A 20,255-nucleotide genomic window follows, 5' to 3' on the forward strand; every position below is an offset into this window, starting at 1 on the left:
AATGGCGTGAACCCGGGAGGCGGAGCTTGCAGTGAGCTGAGATCTGGCCACTGCACTTTAGCCTGGGCGACAGAGCGAGACTCCGTCTCAAAAAAAAAAAAAAAAAAAAAAAGAAAAAAGAAAAATTCTATTAAATAAGTTGTAGTTGCATGAAACTGAATTACTAAATCAGTTTATCCTGTTCTCCTTAAAATGCTTTACCATAATTACTTAAGATTTCTCACTGAGTAGACACTGTTTAGGCCAAACTGGCAGTGTCCCAGCTAAGGCTCATTCCAAAATTCCAAACTGTTTGTTTAATGTCATAGAATAAAATAATTCTTTTCAAAGAAGCAAAGGCCAGTATTGCACAATATCATATTATCAAAACCAACAAATAGAAACATACTTAGCTCTCTTGGCTGTGTTTAACTTAAAAAATACTCTGTTTGAGGACTCATACAGCTGCAACGTTCTGACCTAAGGGAACATCTGGCCAGTTCCTCTGAGCCTAAGCAACAGGAAACTTAGCCATTTTTGTTTGTTTTCCTTACGTGTGACTCTTTGATAAGTAGGCCTCTTTTGAGGGGAAAGGAAAAGGCTGGTGGGTTTTAAATTATAAATGAATGCAGAGGAGGAGAAATAGGATTAACATTGGTTGACCTAATATACACTAGGCTTTGTGATAAGTGCTTACGGCCATGTCCTTATCCCATCTTCTCAAGATCTCTGTTTAAGTGAAATATTAGCACCATTTTATAGGCAAAGAGACTGAGGTTCAGAGTGGAATAAAGTCCCATAGCTGGAAGAAATTGAAATTAGAACTAGGATCTCTCTAGTACTAAAGTTCATACTCTTTGTTGTCCATCATGCTTCTACTAATATGGAGGCCCAGCACAAAAGTAACCCACAATCCATCGCTGATTTATTGATTAGTTCTGTGGTTTCTGGAATGGTCCTGCTCAAATGTGATTGGCAGTTGAGTCCATAAAAATGCCACATTTCTCTTTAGGTTCAGTGTGTTAGGAAAGCTTTGATCATGTCATGTAACTTAAGCAGAACCTGAGTATTTTTGTCTTAGATAAATTTGACGTTGTACAATACTGACATCTCTTTGGACTCCAGCCTTTGCAAATATTAGGCTCAATGTCAGGATTGAACAGTGAGCAGCAGCTTAGGGCCTCAGCCTAGGCAAGAAGGGAGGACTAGGAAAGTCCAAAGATTGACAAAGAGCAAGCTTACAGGCAGGCAGGCAACTCCAGGTGTCAGAATTCAGGACAAAACAAATCCTTTTGGGTCTCAGATATTATAGACCCAAAAGGTCTTGCTATGAGAGAGAAGATCATGCAAAGAAGTAACCTAAAGTCCAAGTGATCAGTGACCATGCATCATATCTAAATGATGCTGTCCCATAGGCAATTGGAAGCACAATTGACTTGCAACTCAGGAAAGATATCTGGTCTGGAGAGTTATCAGTCAATAAAGGGGCAGCTAAAACCCTGGGAGCTGATGATCTTGGGCAGGGGAGTGTGGAAGGCAATGTGGAGTGAGGAATGAAGAGGGTTGGGGTCTAAGAGTCCTTGATGTCTGTTAATTACTCCTTCCTCAACCGGCAGCAGGCTTCCAGCTGTTCTGAACACTTCCTATCCACTCTCTTAGTTAAGGGAGGACCTTGCGATGGCTGAACACACAACAGCCAACACTGGTCAGATGAGATTGGCAGTGGTTTATTAGTCACATGTACACACAGGATGGGGAAAGAGCACCCCCACATGCCATCAGGGGCCACATAGAGCAAAGTGAACCAGCAGAGGCTTTGGGAGGCTAAATTGAGTTCAGAGGTTTGTCTATTCATGGACCTGGACATTCTAATTATTGAATTGAGGCTGTATTTGCAACTTAATATGACAGCAGGACTGTCTACTACTTAAGAATGAATGGAAAACTGTAAGAGGGAGGAGATGAATAAAGGGATGGTGGAAGATAACTAATGTTTTGATTACCAACTGTGCTTCAAGATTTTCGAATGTACCAATTATATTTCCAACTGTATTTCCATTTAATAATCCCATTGTCAGTTCACCCTCAACCTGTCCCAACAAACTCATTATCTTCCTTCGTACTTATTTGTTTCCCACCTCCTCACTTCTGTTTCTGACAGTGTCATTTTCTCAAGCGATACTCCTGCCTCAGCCTCCCGAAGTTCTGGGATAATAGGTGTGAGCCACCATGCCTGGCTGCTAAAAATTTTTATGGAATTCTGTAGAATTCTTGTGTCTATGTTGATGAAAAACATTGGTCTGTAGTTTTCTTGTATTGTTTGTTTTTGGTATCAGTGTATTTTGCCTCATAGAAAAATTCAATAAAACTTCCTCCTCTTCAGTTTTCCTGAAAGAATTTGTGTAGATTTCATATTATTTGTTCCTTAAATGTTTGGAAGAATTCACTAATGAAGGGTGAAGTTTTCTTATGAGACTTTGAACTTTACATTTAATGTCCTCAATAGACAGAGGGCTATTAATGTTTCCTGTTTCTTCTTGAGTGAATCTTGGTAGTCTGTGCCTCTCAAGGAATTTGTCCGTTTTCATTAGGGTTGTCAAATTTATTGATCTAGTGATGCCTATAACATTTCCATCTTATTCTTTTTAGTATCTTTAGAATCTCTACTCATGTCAACTGTTATTATTGATAATGGTAATTTGTGTCCTCTTTCTTTTTTTTTTCCTGATCAGTCTGGACAAAGGTTTACCAATTTTGTTGATTTTTCTTCAATATACAGCTTTTGATTTCTCTATTTTTTTCTGACCTATTTAATATTAATAAATTATTATATAAATTTTTAGTTATCCAATTCCTGTATCTTGGAACATCTGCACTTTTGTCCAATGATCTTTTGAAGGACTATCAGTCTTTCATTTTTACTATTAAATTTTCTTGTATTTATAATGTAATATTCGATGCATATTGTTATGGTCTGAATGGTTGTGTCCCCCCATGTGTTGAAATCCTAACCCACGAGGTGATGGTATTGGGAAGCGAGACTTTTGCGAAGTTATTAGGTCATGAAGGTGGAGCCCTCATGAGTAGGATTTGTGCCTTATAAAGGAGACCCCAGAGAGTTAGGTGGCCTCACTCTGGCCATGTGAGGTTATAACCAAAAGACGCTGTCTAGGGAAAAGGCCCTCATGAGACAATGAATCTGCCAGTGCCTTGATCTCGGTTTTCCCAGCCTCCAGAACTGTGAGAAATAAGTTGCTGTTGTTTTTAAGCTACTCAGTTAGTTTTGTTATCGTGGCCTGAATGAGCTAAGACATATATGACAGAATTTATGTAACCTATTTGTAGGTTGAGAAGTATAAATAAATACCTATTTGTTTCATAGATTTGTTTTGTAGATTAATACCTGGCAAATTTCATCTTCTAATTTCTGCCTCCTACTTTATCTCTCAGAAAATAAGTTATCTTAAAGTTGTGGAGTCATTTGATTGTCTTTCTGTGTTCTAATTTTACCTAAGAAAAGTTGTTATCCTTATCAGTCAGGTTGGTTTGTTTTTCTAAGCTAACTTTCACTGAGTGCTTGCTGTGTTCCAGGAAATTCTTATCAGTGGCCTAAGGAGCAGGTGTTAACATCATGTCTTCTATGCGTAAATTTTGCTTTAAGGCATATTCAGCAGAAAACCCAACACTAGTTTAAGCAGACATGGGTTTATTTTTCTCTCTCAACATAAAGTTTGCAGTTAGTACTAGAAGATTGATATGGCAGCTCTCCAATGTCACCTGTGACCTGGTATCTTACATTAGGTTCCCCAGGAGCAGATCCTGAGTTAAGGATTATGATAATGTGACTTACTAAGGAAGTATTCCTGAGAAATATTGATAAGGCAGTCAGAGCAGGACAGGGCAAGACAGGGCAGGAATGAACAGGAATCTAAGAATGTGATCTCATGCTAAAGTGCAGGACAGGGCAGATTCAGCATGAGCCCCATAGGAGAATTTTTGAGTGAAATTTAAGACAGAGATATTCCACCCAAGAACTGGGGAGCTGGGCTTTCAAAAGCCTTGTGAGGCTGGTGGGAGTGATGCACACTCGTAGACATTTTCATCTCTCTGTGCAAGGGGGCGAAGCAGCATCACTACAACAAAGGCAATCCTTGTAAGAGCTGCAAGTGCTGGATATTGAAAGAACATGGAAGATGGTGGTGGTATGGGTGTGTGGCACATATGGTAATGGTATCAAATAATGCAATATAAAGAAATTCAAGGGAATTTGGGCAGAGCACCAATATCATCTACTACACCAGGATTCCTTTATCTTTCCCTCTTGCCTTTTTTTTTTTCCCCTAATTTTTTTGAGATATACTCTTGCTTTGTCACCCAGGCTAGAGTGCAGTGGCATTATCTCAGCTCACTGCAGCCTCTGCCTCCCAGGTTGAATCGATTCTCCTGCCTCAGCCTCCCGAGTAGCCGGGATTACAGGAGTGCACCACCACACCCAGCTAAGTTTTGTATTTTTAGTAGAGATGGGGTTTTTCCGTGTTGGCCAGGCTGGTCTCGAACTCCTGACCTCAAGTGATCTGCCCGCCTTGGCCTCCCAAAGTGCTGGGATTATAGGCGTGAGCCTGGTCCAGCCCCTCCTGCCACTTCTTCTAATGTGGAGGCCTTTGTCCTCATGCTCATCACCTTGTGGTCAGAAGTTGGCTGCTCTGCATTCAGCATCCTATCTATGGCTCAGGCAGGAAGAGAAGAAGGAGTAAAAGACTGAAAAAGGGCATGCCAGTCAAATATGTCTTTTTAAAAGAAATTTTTCTTAAACCATTATCCTGCTTATATTTTATTGTCCAGAACTATGCCAAATGGTTACCCTATCTAGCTGCATAGGAATCTGGGAAAGAGTGTATTTTTAGTTATGTGCACTGTTATCTGATAAAAAAAAAATGAGGGTCTATTAGTAAAGCAGTAAGGGTGGTGGTTGTGGATATTAGGTAGACAATTACAATATTTGGTGCTCCCTATTTACAGAGGAGAAATAGATATTGAGAGAGGTTACTTACCTTGCCAAAGTTGCACGGCCTATAAGCAGCAAACCAACCCTGTTCTTAATCCACTGGACACTGATTCACATAATCTCTTTGTGGGAGCATCCTCTGTGCTAGGGACTGTAATTAAGCTTGGATGAGTGTTTCATCTTTGTATTAGGGTTCTCCAAAGGAACAGAACCAGTAGGAGATATATATATATGTGTGGATATATACACGCACACATACATACAATGTATATATACACTCTATATCTATCTATCTATCTATCTATCTATCTATCTATCTATCTATGATCTATCTATCTATTTATCTATCTATCTGAGTTTATTAAGGATAATTGGCTCACACAATTACAAGGTAAAGTCCCAAAATAGGCCCTCTACAAGTTGGGGAAAAAAGAGAAGCTGGTAGAATGGTTTAGTCCAAGACCGAAAGTCTCAAATCCAGGGAGGCTGAAAGTGTGGCCCTCAGTCTGAGGCCGAAGGCCCAAGAGCCCCTAGGAGGCCACTGGTGCAAATCTCAGAGTCCAAAAACTGAAGAACCTGGAGTCTGATGTCCAAGGATAGTAGGAGAGGAAGCAAGTACCTGGCAAGGGAAGAGAGAATGAGAAGACTAAGTAAGCAAGTTTATCACCCTTCTTCCACCTGGTTTGTTCTAGTTGTGCTGGTGACTGATTGAATGGTGCCTACCGACATTGAAGGTGGTTCTTCCTTTTTCAGTCCATTGACTCAAAAGTCAATCTTGGCAGGATGCGGTGGCTCAGCCTGTAATCCCAGCATTTTGGAAGCCTGAGGCAGGCGAATTGCTTGAGCCCAGGAGTTTGAGACCAGCCTGGACAACATAGTGAAACCCTGGCTCTACAAAAAAATACAAATATTAGGTGGATGTGGTGGCACACGCCTGTAGTCCCAGCTACCCAGGAGGCTGGGGTGGGAGGATCGCTTGAGCCTGGGAGGCTGAGGTTGCAGTGAGCTGAGATTGCTCTACTGTACTCCAGCCTAGGTAACAGAGTGAGACCCTGTCTCAAAAATAAACAAACAAACAAAAATGTCAGTCTCTTTTGGCAACACCTTCACAGACACACCCAGAAACAATACCTTACCAGCCATGTAGGCATCCCTCAATCCAGTGAAGTTGACACCTAATATTAACCATCACAGTCATCTTGGCACTTCAGCAGGAAATAATTCATCGATTTTCTCTCTACCAACTTGCATTCACTTTCATCTCTTGATGTATTTCCTCAGATTCCTAAGTCCCCATACCAAATCCTGACCACTAAAGGGGTTAAAACAACTGAATTTACCCCTTTTACCTAAGACCTGCATGAGGAACCTGCTTAACAAGACCTTGAGAATGGATATAATAGATTAGGGTGGGTTTTAGGGTATGGGGATAGACAATTCAGTTATATTTCGTTCCCTGATGACAAACCCACACTGATCTTTCTCACTTTTGCACAACTGTACTGCAGAATTGGAGTTACAATACATACGGTACATGTTTTAGGGGGCCGGGCACGGTGGCTCACGCCTGTAATCCCAGCACTTTGGGAGGCCAAGGCAAGCGGATCCCAAGATCAGGAGTTCAAGACCAGCCTGGCCAATATGGTGAAACCCTGTCTCTACTTAAAAAATACAAAAATTATCTGGGCATGGTGGTGGGCACCTGTAGTCCCAGCTACTTGGGAGGCTGAGGCAGGAGAATCGCTTGAACCCGGGAGGCAGAGGTTGCAGTGAGCTGAGATCATGCCACTGTACTCCAGCCTGGGTGACAGAGTGAGACTCTGTTTAAAAAAAATAATAATAATACATATTTTATATGTTTTAATTTCCATGTGAACAAGGAGCATGGCTTAGGTTTCTTTTGTGCTGTCATGATGCCTAGCAAAGTCCAGTACCTATGGCGCCTATTTGATGTATAACTGCTAGAAGATGAGATTTCAGGGCTGTATAGGCTTATACTTGGAGGGAGAAGGAGTTTTGGGACAAGCCTACTGCTCTAACTCCCACTGGAGTACCACATCTGAAGATTTCTTTTTTTTTAAATTACTTAATTTTTAAAAAATTTTTGTTATAGGTTTGAGGGTACTTGTGAAGATTTGTTACATAGGTAAAGTCATGTCATGGGAGTTTGTTGTGCAGATTATTTCATCACCCAGGAATTAAGCCCAGTACCCAATAGTTATTTTTTCTGTTCATCTCCCTCCTCCCACCCTCCACCCTCAAGTAGACCCCAGTCTACTTGTCTTTATAAGTTCATAATGACCTCCAGCTCCATCCATATTCCCACAAAAGACATGATCTTGTTCTTCTTTATGACTGCATAGTATTCTAGTGTGTATATGTACCACACTTTCTTTATCCAGTCCATCACTGATGGACATTTAGGTTAATTCTGTGTCTTTGCTATTGTGGATAGTGCTGCAATGAACATTTGTGTACATGTATATTTGTGGTAGAATGATTTGTATTCCTATTCTTCTGGGTATATACCCAGCAATGGGATTGCAGCTGAAGATTTCTATCCATCATGAAATTTTTCAGCATGAGGCACAAAGATTGAAATTATTTTTTGGCTTATTTTGTTCTGCAAAGTGGGGATTATGAATAAATTGTTTTAGTCTTAAATTAAGCTGCTGTTTTCTAATTAGATTGGCAATTTTCTTTCCAAATTCCACCTAAATCTCAACTCTTACCTATTATTTCCCAATTCTAAGTCATTTTACTCATTCAGATAAAATTTTCTTGACAATATTTCAAGATATTCAGTAAATACATAAAAACCTAAAGAACACAAATAAAATGAGGAAAAAGTAAGTTTTGACACAATTATCCTTTCTGATACAATTAAATGAACAAATTATTTCCAGTAATGTGTATTTGGACCATCAAAACACATACAGGTAAGTGACAAAAATGCCACCCCACATTTGAATATTTTAATCAAATTGTACTGACTGTAATGATGGTGGAATTTTTTTTTTTTTAAAAAGGAAAATTAAACACAGAAAATAAGTGTGCTGAGTTGAAAGTTATCTACATAAGGAGTCAGAATAATAAGATCAAGGTTCTGGTGCAGGACCTGTTGGCTGTTTGATCCTGAGTAAAAGTCACTGAACACCTTTGTGTCACCCACCAGTATGGGCACTGACAGTACACAGGTGAAAAAGACACAATCTCTTCTCTTGAAAATGTTACTTAGTTTTGAATCACCAAAATTATCAGGTAATGACCTACTCCGGATACCACATTGGTAGGTTGGAATATGCTTACTTTCACTTAAGAATTTCAGAATATTGAGTCATCGTATGATAAAATCATTATAGTCTCACATACTTTTGGAAAATATATTTTATTCAATAATATAAACAATGTAGTAGATACATTTGGTTATTTAATAATCATTTTAAGTTTATCGTACAGATGTACACGTCAATAATTAGTGTTTTTCAGAAGGGATGATATACATTTTGCTTTTATTTTTATCTCTTGGTAACAATTATTGACAAAACAATGAAACAAAGATATATTGTTTTACAATTGTAATACCCTGGTATAGTAATTCTCAGCCTCTTTTATATTCTACCAGCTAAAGTAGAAATTTAAAAGTACATACTTTCAGAAAAGGTCGTATTTCATATTCTGTTACTATGTTAGTCATTTATCATAAGTATTAAGTCTAAGAAAAATTGCAAAAGAATTGCTAAGACTTTTAAAACTATTCCTTTAGTAGTTAAAAAAATGTTATATCGTTGAGTATAAATTTTATTGCCCTAGTGACAGTAAAAAACAAAGATGTTTAGCAAAAAATATTGCCATTAATAGGTTTATCTAAAATTCTACAATAGAAAAAGCAGAATAAAGGTGTTGGCATCCAGAGGTCAGATGATATAGAAATGAAATCCAGGGGGTGCAAAAGATATATCAAGGACATGGTAGTTAAAAGAAATGAAAAGAGATAGATGTCAAATGAATATTCCGCAGTAAGCAGGGTTATCAGGAAGCTGGACAACAAAAAGACTTGAGCACATGGGAAGCAAGGATTAAAAGCAACTTCACCCAGTGTGACTGTGAGTATATCAAAAGACATAGGTCCATGGAAGCCAGGGTCAGAAGGGATGGTAGGCCACGAACATGAGGGACAGTCAGTTACTGAAATGTTAATGTTAATTCGGTGTCTCATCGAGGCTCTGGTAGGTTAGAGGATTTCTGGCCTTACCATGGTAGTTGGATTATATGGTACCCGAATGCTCTAAAACATGTTGTGGCTTAGTACTTAAAAAAAAAAAAGTTTTAGCATGTTACATATTCCCAATAAATGAAATTTTATGTCTGAACTAAAATTTACTTCACTTCCTGATGTAAGAATGCCTTGCTTAAAGTAAACTCAAGATATAAAAACCAGAATTTTAAAAATTAAACAATTAGAAATGAAGTTATTCACTTTATAAATACTGGATTTATTTGTCTTAATTTTTCAATTATCTTTACTTTTTCACACATTTATGTTGCCTGGCTTGCCATGTGGGCCTTTGAAGTTCCGTATCCCCTGACAGTAAGGGACAGCTGCTCTGAGTGTTGCCTAAGACATCTACAAACAAACCTGGTGTTTTATTCCAGTTGCAAAAATGATAACTCTGTGAAGCATCTGGTCTTGTTTTTACTAGCAGCTCTAGTGTTTGAGCCTATTGTTTGGAACGGGGGAAAATTATTTCTCTAAGTAGCTCTTTAAAATGGATCCCTGTCTACAGAGAGACAAACTATGGCTTTGTCTCTCCTCAGTGGCCTTAGCTCTAAATGTGAAGTTCTTTCTGGACTGAAACTAGAGAAAAGTGAAGGTCAGACTGTATCTCTTTAGAATGTTGACAGTTTCTTTACCAATACCCTATTTAATATACTGATACTTGCATTGAATATGCAGTTATACAGGCGGAAATAAAAAAAGAACTGAAACATTAGAAAAAATATTTTTATGTATAATAAGGAAAACATTCCACAGCATGCTAAGCGCTCTTCATTTCCCTTAGATGTCACCGTCTCTTTCTTTATCTTTCATTCCTTCTCCAGTGGTAGCATTTGGATATTCAACCCAAGACCAACAAGTTTCCATCAACTAAATTTCAGAGAGCTTAAACAAGATATTCTCACTACACAAATTCTCAGAAGAGTCTACTTTAATCAGAGCAAGATGATTATCCTTTACACCTATAAACACTCCAGGATCAGTCTTGCATTCAAATGAAACACAGTTGAAGGGCTTATTATGAAGGACAAAGAAGGCCTGGTCTGGCAGTGGTTTTTCACACTTATGGAGCTGAGGAAATGAGAGAAAGCAATCCATATGTGAATGGGAAGTTCAGAGTCAACATTACCTGCCTGTATTGGAAACTAAAGGGGAATACTTATGTATGACTTGATATTTCTAACGAGCTTGCTTAGTGAGTAGCGGAGGGGAGACGGGGAGAAGTGAGTACAGGGCCAGAGGGATGGAGGGTGGATTTGATTTGATTCACTGATAGTCAATATAGTTAGAGAGGTAGTATGGATTGGGGTGATTGGATCTGGATGCAGCAGTTCTGGATTTGTGCCCTTCTTTTGACATGTACTATCTCTGAGACCTTGGGCATGTTGCTTTATCTCTCAAGCCTCATTTTTTTAGTCTAACTAGTTTTCTAGATCAGTCAATCCTCAAAATGCCTACAGAATATGAATAAATATAAATGATTATTATTTTGGGGCACTGAGTTTTGGGATGGTTTGTTGCATAGCAACAGTTGACCAATACAACAACTCCATTGTAGAGTTACTGTGAGTATTAAATAAAATAATATTTGTAAAACATTTAGCACAGTACTTGCTATATAATAGAGCTCAGTCTAAGTAGCTCTATTATTGAGTAGTTATACATTCCAAACACTAGATTATATATGTTTAGGAATGTTTTGGTTAGGAAGATGCTGGTTACTATCCACTGTTTATGTTAATAAGGCCTTACATGGCTGTGTTAGTTAGCTTTATAATTTTGTGTATTTATATAATTTATCTTCTATATTATGCTCTTCTGTTTTCTTCCATGCCTCTACCTTTGACTTGTCAAAATAGTTATAATTACACATCATGACCAATATAATAATACCATTTACTAACTAAAGAAGAATATGCAATGAATCCTATGTTCAGAATGTAGATATTAGATTATTTATAAATCTTGGCACATAGAAACACTTATGACCCTCCCTTAAGCAGGCTCAGAATGGAAAATTATTTTTTCATATTTGTTTAAGAAAACGATATTATACAAAGAAATGTTTCCTAGAGGAACATAGTAGTTCCTAAAGCCAAATAGCAAGGATTTGAGATCATTCTATATAACAGTGCTTCTCAAACTTTAAGGCACATATGAATTTCCTGGAGATTTGTTAAAATATGCTGATTCCGATTTATTTCTGGGAGGCTTGGAATCTTGCATCTCTAACAAGCTCTCAGGTGATGCTGTGCTGCTGGCAGAGAGCAGACTTTCAGTAGCAAAGTCATACATGCCACTTTCCTGCCTTCCTTACTCTAGAAGAAAGTCATTTGTAGTAAGTGATTGTGCTTTATATACAATAGCACAAAAAAAATCCTTCTGCAAAATACCCCAACACCCAAATCTACACAAGTTGGCGGTGTCATTCATGACAGTTATGTAATCATATATATATGTATACGTTTTTTCTTTTTTTTTTCTTTTTTTTTACCTCCACAGAGTGCTCCTTATTGTTGGCTTGCAACCAGAAGTCTTTTGTAGGACTCAGGGTTACCATTAACATCTTACCATCAACACGATCACCTTACAATTAAGAAAGTATAAATGATAAAGTTAAGAACTGTAACTCATCTTTATTTAAATGAATTCAGCACCCAGGAAAAGACTCTAAGACATTACATTAAAATAATTACTTCATTCACTAACAGGTAACTTAGAAGTATTTGTACTCAAATTCAAGAGGGACTGATAAGTAGAGGGTGCTTATAAACCGGAGAGAAATTAGTTTTCTTATATGCTTTTTTAACTGGAGAGTTGTGACCCTAATGGGTACTTCTCTGGACATCAGCTTTCCTGTCTGCATGTAAAGCCACTCATAGTGTCCCCCAATATTCATTCCTCTTTTGGGATGGTAATACGACATTCCCCAGCTTGCCTTCTTATGGCTAAGTGTAGTAATACAACTGAGTTCTGACCAATGTGAGATGAGAGGAAGTGTTATATGCAACCTCTAGGTTGTACCCTTAAAGGGAAATAGAATGCATGCATCTGTTTTTCTCTGTCCTGTTGACCGGGCACTGTCATGCTCCCAAGTACTCTTGAACCACATAGATGTTGGCAGAACCACAAGATAGAAGGAGATGGCTTCCCTGGACAACTTGTTGAGCCATTCCAGCCCTGGCTAAGACAGAAAGTTTTATCTAGCATAAGCCACTCTTGTTTTGGATCTCTATTAAGTGTAGCCAAAACTTTATCCTAACGATTAAGCTGTAAAATGGATGAGAATGCATCCTCTGAGAATCTAAGGTTTTACCATGAGCTTGGGTTGGAGATAACCTTCTGAGAATATCTTTTTTCCTATCGGGCAAAAAGGATTTTATTTATCTTTACCCCATACTTAAGAATTCAAGCATTATAGCTACCCAGCCCTCCAAATTACCTGATTCACTTGAGGGGTATTGAGACTCATAGTAACTCAGTAACACCTTATCTGAAAGAGAATACAGAAAATCCCTCTGGTGAGACACAATTTTCTTAAGTTTTCAGTTCTAACACACATATAACATCAGAAAATATCCTCCCGTTTTATTATATTTCCAATATAGTTGTTATTAAAATATTTAAAATATTTTGCATAGCATTGACAAAGAGGTTGTACTTTGGTGATACTAATAAGGCTAGAAAGATCTATTAGATAATTTAGAGATAGCAAATACCTGTGGTCCCTCTTTCCATCTTTCACAACAGATACTACATTTCAATGTCAGCATTCTTCTTTGATGAACCTGACAAAACTTCTGAATCCATCTTAACATAGAAGTGGATTCAGGCATCCACTGCCAATGCATTAGAGTTAGCATACAGCATGACTTGTTTGCCATGTCTAAGTTAATCCATTGTTTAAAGTTTGGTAGATTTAGTTTTATTAAAACGTTTTACTTTTATTAGTCATTATTACATCATTATAGAAAAAGAAAATAATCTACCTTTCTTTTTATCTTTTCCCAAGTCTTCAACATATATCTCATGACTTTCATCCTCCAAAGCAAAAGTAATGGATTGATCATTGTATGTGCTTAGAGAAGCAAGAGATTCTGTAATAGGTGAAATTCCTGTTGTTAAGAATTCAAAAACTTGTCAGGTACAATTCTTTTGGCAACCTTTTTAAAAAATGCTCTCTGAAAAAACATTTTTGCAATTTGAGTTGCATTTTGTATGTCACTGTTGGCTAGATGAAAGCCTTTGGCACAAGTTTTACATAGCTCAAAGGCTGAGATGTGACCCTTGAATGGGATTAAAGGTGCTAGTGTCCTGCACAAAGGCCCGGGGAGGCCATGTGAGTGTGCTTATGGGAGAGTTTGGTAGGGAAAAAGAAAATGGAAACCAACAGACATTGCTTGAGGAAACCTTCACTTCATGACACCACATGGTCTGGGGACTGTGGTAAAGAAGGAACTGTATTTTGATAGACATGGATAAATAAATGTTCATCTATAAAGTATGGAGTTACCCAGAAGTTTCTGACAGTCCTGGAGAATGTGGGTATGAGCCCTGTTCTCTCCTCTGGCTAAATAACAGGGACACTTAGTGCAGTGCTCTTAACTTTTAAAAAGTATCAAAATACACATAGAAAATGATAATATTTTTATAGGCTGCTGAGGTAAACTGGAGCAGATTTATGGACTACCTATATGGGGCCTGGAAAAAAATAGTATACAAAATATTAAGGAGAATGTTAAATACTGAATTTGTACATGAACTTCTAAAGTAAATGATTTAGAAATACTGAATGAGAAACTTCAGTGTTTCTAAACTTCAGTGGGAATTTAGGACATTTATAGCAGGAATAATGCTTGAAATGGCAACTGCAATTCCAGGAAAAGTTTTTTTTTTTTTTTTTTTTTTCTGAGATGGCTTCCCTGGCTGTCTCAGGTGAGAGTGCTCTGGCATGATCTCGGTTCACTGCAACCTCTGTCAGGGTTCAGGCGATTCTTGTGCCTCAGCCTCACAAGTAGCTGGGATTATGGGTGCACACCACCACAACTGACTAATTTTTCTAGTTTTAGTAGAGACAGGGTTTCGCCATGTTGGCCAGGCTGGTGTTGAACTCCTAACCTCAGGTGATCCTTCAACCTCTCAGATTCCCAAAGTGCTGGGATTATAGGTATAAGCCACCACACCTGGCCAAGTATTGTTTTTTTTTTTTAATGATGATCTCTTCACTTCCTGATAGTCATCATCAACTTGGAACTTTGTACAAGGATGTGATAAAATTTAAAACCATTGTAACTACTACTTAAAGTGTATAAAGTGTTAGAATTACGTTTAAAAATACAATAGCTTTTTTCTTTAATGGTCAAAATGTTGAAATTTGGGGGGGAAATGTGTTTTTTCCCCAAAAGATAACATATTTTCACCAAAACTAATGACCATGGGATTCCAATCCATAGCAAGTATTTCAAAATAATGATAGTGTGCTAACTAGAGAATGCCTGTGCATTATTAGAACAGCTACCTTGTGCCACTTTGGATACTATTAGATGGGTACATCAGCTGCAAATGGGCAGAAGTTTCTGGTACACATTAAAGACACAGACTTGGGACTGCTACCTGGAGTAGCACTTTCCACAGTCCTGTGTCACGCCTCCCTCCTCACTCCCACATCACTCCTGTAACCAGTCATACCTGTGATACTTGAATCATGAAGTGCTCTAGTATATTTCGGGACCCCTGCTATACCAAAGGCAAAGCACTCCACAGTAGACTGCTGTTGACAGGCAGCGAGTACCAGATGTCCTTTGTGCTTTCTACCTGCAGACCAGATGGGATTAGGGATGGACCATCAATCCCCACTCTGCACAAACACCCCTTTGAGAATTCCCAGTGAAGGTTGCTTGCTGAGAGTAGTGCTTGACTCCAGGGCTTTGGCCACTCTGTGGACCAAAGGAATTGATACCTCCTGGCACACTTATACCCCAGTAGAAGCACATTCATTAGAGATCAGGAGGAAGAAAACTAGTCACCCACAATCTCAACACCGAAAAGGTAAGCACTATTAACACTTAAACCTACTTCCTTTAAATTAAAAAAATTCACTTAAAAATGTTGTAAACATATTTACACATAGTTGTGTATCTTTAGTTTTCACTTAACATTATAACATAATCATTTCTCTCATGCTATTGAAAATTCTTGGCCCTTTTTAAAATAACTAAAAACCAGTTTGTCATCCTTAATATTTTCTAAAAGGAACCTTGGAGTGAGGAAAAATAATTGCGTATTTAGATGTGGTAAGCAAAGGCAAATAGATCCATATCACTATTGCCAGAGAATGTACGGTTCCCCTTACCTGTTTTCGGTGAAGGCCTTTTGGTGGTTTCTCTCCTAAAGTAACAGGCCTCCTTTTTTATCGTAAGGCCAGAGCGGAGCTTCATAAAGTACACGTGGCAAACTTCTTTGGCCTTCTGTTGGGATTCTAAACAATTGAAAAACTTGTGAGACTGTTTCATTCCATTCATCTTTATCCTTTTACAAATCCTGAGTGTAGCAGACCCAGAAAGCAAGTACTAGTTCACAGTATCTTATCAGAAACCCTTAGGTCAGCTGTGTTTCAAAATTCAGAATTTTTTAGGTTTTAGGGTTGTAATAGAGAGCATATACTGTATATATGTAGCACCCCAGAAGAGAGGGGGGCGGCACCCCATAATCAAAATTAGTTAATTTTATGTTGAAATATAGGAAAATTTACACAAAGTGAAATAAAGACCTCATGTTAGTTCACATCAGGAGTTAACTAAGAAATGAAGTTAGGTCATATTTTGCTGTCAAATAAGTTCTGAAAAACTTTAAGTCTTTAGAAAAAAATTTTCGCTTTCAGAATTCCATATGAGGGAGTGTGAACCTGTATCCAACATATATCAACCTTTGCCTAATTGAGGGGGATCTTTTACTCATATGAAATGTGCAATATTTTCTCCTTATCTAGAATACACCTTTAATAATTTTGGGGGGATTGCTGAAGTCTACGAAGGTTATTGATATTAAAATAACTACTGTTTACTAAGTGTCTACAGTGAGCCAAACACCGTGCTAATGATTTTACATATGTCTCCATTTAATTCTTCATAATAATCTTGCAAGATAGGCATTATTGTCCCCATTTTACAGATGATAATCTGAGGCTCTCAGGAGTCAGTCATGACACTTGCCCCAGATTACAGGGCTGGCGAGAAGTTGTGATCGAAGTGTGTCTAAAATCAAACCTATTCTTTCCATTACCATCCACTTACCGCCATCTAAGAAAATGCTACATTACAATTTGAGGGACTAACAAAATGCAAATTCAAATTAAATCAGTTGAAGTAAAAAAGTTAATTGATTATTCAGCAATTATTTCATTTTGCTAAAGAAAAATCTAAGTCTCAAAAGGAAAATTGAATTTGCTACTTGGAAAATCATAAAAAGTCTTTCAGAATCAAGTAGAAAAGAAAATTATAACACATGAGTCACAGGACCTCAATTTTTAACATTATATAGTAAATGAATTATCAAGCAATTTATACAGTAAAGTCAAATTTCAGTTACAGTAATTCAGAAAATAAAATAATTATTTGTGACTTTGGGAATCATTTTATGAATTTAAAAAATTCTCCAGAGGATTTGCCTTCCTAAAATAATGCTTTTCAAAGATAAGTGGAAAAGCTTTTATTACCTGTTATTTTGAATTAATCCACATCTTGCCTCCAATTCAGAGTAGGTACCTTTAACTATCTTCAACTGATTTAACAAGGGAAGACCACTGAATTATATTCACACCCACTCTGGAACTCTTTACCATTGATTCTCAATTCAGAAATATCAACTGTGGTATCTTGTATTTATATTTTAGTGCTTTTACACTTACAAAGATAATTTATAAAGAAAAACTAGTGCTAGAGCCAGCATTGTACTTCTTCTCCTAGCAAGTAATTTAATGCAGTACTTTACTGACCCTTGTATTAATTCGTTTTCTGCTACTATCACAGAATACCATAGACTTGGTAATTTGTAAAGGAAAAAAATTTGTTGGCCAGGTGCTGTGACTCACACCTGTAATCCCAGCACTTTGGGAGGCTGAGGCGAGAAAATCGCCTGAGGCTAGGCGTTCAAGACCAGCCTGGGCAACACAGTAAGACCCTGTCTCTACAAAAAATTTAAAAAAAAAATAGCTGGGCATGGTGGCCTGCTTCTGTAGTCTCGGCAACTTGGGAGGCTGAGACCAAAGGATTGCTTGAGCCTGGGAGTTTGAGGCTGTAGTGAGCTATAATCATGCCATGGCACTCCAGCCTGGGTGACAGAGTGCGACCCTGTCTCTAAAAAAAGAAAAAACAGAGAGAAAATTATTTATTACACTTCTGGAGGTAGGCAAATCCAAGAATATTGTGCAGGCATCTGGTGAGGATCATCTGATGGTGGAAGGCAGCAGTGAGTACATGAGTCAGAGAGGAAATCCGGGGAACTCACTTTTATAACAAATCCAGTCTCTTGATAACCAAACCACTCCCATGATAACAGCAGTAATCTGTTCATGATAGTGGAGTTCTCATGACCTAATTACATCTTAAAGATCCGACCTCTCCAGAGGTTGCAGTGAGCCGAGATAGTACCACTGCACTCCAGCCTGGCGACAGAGTGAGACTCTGTCTCAAAGAAAAAAAAAAAAAAAGAAAAGAAAAGAAAAGAAATAAAGATCTGACCGCTCAACACTGTTACAATGGTGATTAAATTTTAACATGAGTTTTGGTGGAAACATGCAAACCATAGCAACTATACCACATTGTCTTTTCAAAGCTAAAAGGCATAATATGATAACTGAAAGAATGCTCATTCCTTATATTCTTTATATTTTAGTCAGCATCACATGGGAACATGATAGGCATGCGTAATACTGAGTGTGGACTCTGGGGGAACAGGATGTCAGTCTGGGTATTGAGGGTCACAATACTGAGGAAGTACTGAAGATGTAGAAGACTTTAGGAGATAAGAAGAGAGTTAAAGATACAGGTGTGAGGGCTAGCATCTAGTAGGACAAGCACTGGTTATAGTTCAAGGATGGGGGTTACTACATTTGAAGTATTGAAAACACTTTGCATCAGGAGAATTTTGAAGAACATATGCTTTGGTGTTTTGGGAAGCTGAAAGTGTGAGGGTTGTGTTCTGGAGAGGAAAGTGTAAAGCTGGCATGGACATGTGGACTTTGCAGGAAAGAGCATTCCACTGGGGTCAAAGAGCCAGCTCAAATGTATATAAGGGCTGTTACCACTTTCTGTTTCTATCCTGCCTGCTCCCTAAGGGCAATAGCTTAGTATGAATTTTAAGAAATTTCCCATAGCTAATTTCATCATAACAGCAGTATAAATCCCTCAGGGATTTCTGGTGAGTAAATAGGAAGGACCCTGGAAATCTTTCTATAATTCTGCCACTCAGAGAACAAGACTATGGCTGATAGAAACCACAGAGGTGAAGCACTCCATCTTTCATTTCTTCCCCAAGCACGGATTTTACCAAGGTGTCTCCTTACTGCTTACTACCCTTTACCTGTCTGTGGCAATGGACTCTCAGGACTACTTATTTCTTTGAACCCCTCTTTCCTTATGCCATGTCACCCGTTTCCCTAGGTTCTTCTTGTTTCTCTCTGACTAGTGCACCTTGCCTCTTTGTTAGTTATCCCTCTTCTGTCTGCTCATAAATGTTCGTGTTTCTCAGGGTTTCGGCTTTTTCTTCTTCTCTCACTCTAAACTTTCTTCCTGGGCAATCATGCTTGCTTCAATGGCTTCAATCACCTTTTTAGAGGCTGATGACTCCCCAGACTGTAACTCTATCTTTGGTCTTTATCCTGAGCTTTCTATCTGTTGTTCTTTCTCCACAAGTCATTTTGACCCAGCTACTTTAAAGCATCACTGTCTCTTTCTGTGTATATCTTCTGAATTCTGGATATCTCTACCTGGGTGACCTACAGCTACCTTAAACTAAGATTCACTGGTCTTAGTCTCTTTTCTGCTGCCATAACAGAATACCATGGACTGGGTAATTTATAAAGAAAATAGTTTTATTTGGTGTTTGGTTCTGGACTTTGGGAAGTCCAAGATTGAGGGGCTGTAGCTGATGAGGTCCTTCTTGCTGTGTCGTCACATAGTGGAAGGCATCACATGGTGAGAGTGCACATGAGGCAAAGAAAGGATGGGGACTGAACTTCATCATTTTTATCAGAAGCCCAATCCTGCAGTAACTAACCCACTCCCATGACAATGGCATTAATCCATTAATGAAGGCAAAGCCCTTATAATCTAATCACTTCTTAAAGGTCCCACCTCTCTTCTTCTTCTTCTCCTTTTTTTTTTTTAATTTTTTTAATTTTTATTTTTTTGAAATGGAACCTTGCTCTGTTGACAGACTGGAGTACAGTGGTGCAATCTTGGCTCACTGCAACCTCTGCCTCCTGGGTTCCAGTGATTCTCCTGCCTCAGCCTCCCGAGTAGCTGGGACTACAGTGGTGTGCCACCATGCCCAGCTAATTTTTATATTTTTAGTAGAGACGGGGTTTCATCATGTTGGCAAGGATGGTCTCAATCTCTTGACCTTGTGATCCACCCACTTTGGCCTCCCAAAGTGCTGAGATTACAGGCATAAGCCACCGCACCCAGCCGGTTCCACCTCTTAATACTATCACAATGGTAATTAAATTTCTACATGAGTTTTGGAGGGGACATTCAAACCATGGCAGTACTTACAATAAAAAATTTCTTTTTCTTTTTCTACCCCCAATATATTTCTCCTGAATTGCCTGTCTTGAGAAATAGTAGAGCTATCTATCATTATCCACCCATTTCTTTCTTCCTTTTTTTTTTTTGGAGATGGAGTCTCCCTCTTGTCGCCCAGGCTGGAGTGCAGTGGCGCGATCTCGGCTCACTGCAAGCTCCTGCCTCCCGAGTAGCTGGGACTACAGGCGCC

At 38.4% G+C, this 20,255-nt stretch overlaps 1 protein-coding gene across 5 annotated transcripts in view; it reads right to left on the minus strand.

The window, feature by feature from the left end:
- Window positions 1-8,353: 8,353 nt before the first annotated feature.
- Window positions 8,354-20,255, minus strand: part of IL33 (interleukin 33) — a 45,942-nt gene continuing 34,040 nt past the window's right edge. For 2 of the 5 annotated variants that reach the window (XM_011937301.1, XM_011937302.1), the window contains exons 3-8: window positions 15,616-15,741; window positions 14,952-15,077; window positions 13,253-13,378; window positions 12,706-12,756; window positions 11,758-11,849; window positions 8,354-10,334 (exon numbers count right to left, since the gene is read on the minus strand). In XM_011937301.1, coding sequence (XP_011792691.1) covers window positions 10,134-10,334; window positions 11,758-11,849; window positions 12,706-12,756; window positions 13,253-13,378; window positions 14,952-15,077; window positions 15,616-15,741 — 722 coding nt within the window. In that variant the 3' untranslated portion in view covers window positions 8,354-10,133. The remainder of the gene's footprint in view (window positions 10,335-11,757; window positions 11,850-12,705; window positions 12,757-13,252; window positions 13,379-14,951; window positions 15,078-15,615; window positions 15,742-20,255) is intronic. The other 3 variants (XM_011937303.1, XM_011937304.1, XM_011937305.1) reach the window with 3 other exon arrangements.

The sequence above is a fragment of the Colobus angolensis genome, unplaced genomic scaffold, assembly GCF_000951035.1.
Source record: "Colobus angolensis palliatus isolate OR3802 unplaced genomic scaffold, Cang.pa_1.0 Scaffold162, whole genome shotgun sequence".
Classification (NCBI taxonomy): domain Eukaryota; kingdom Metazoa; phylum Chordata; class Mammalia; order Primates; family Cercopithecidae; genus Colobus; species Colobus angolensis.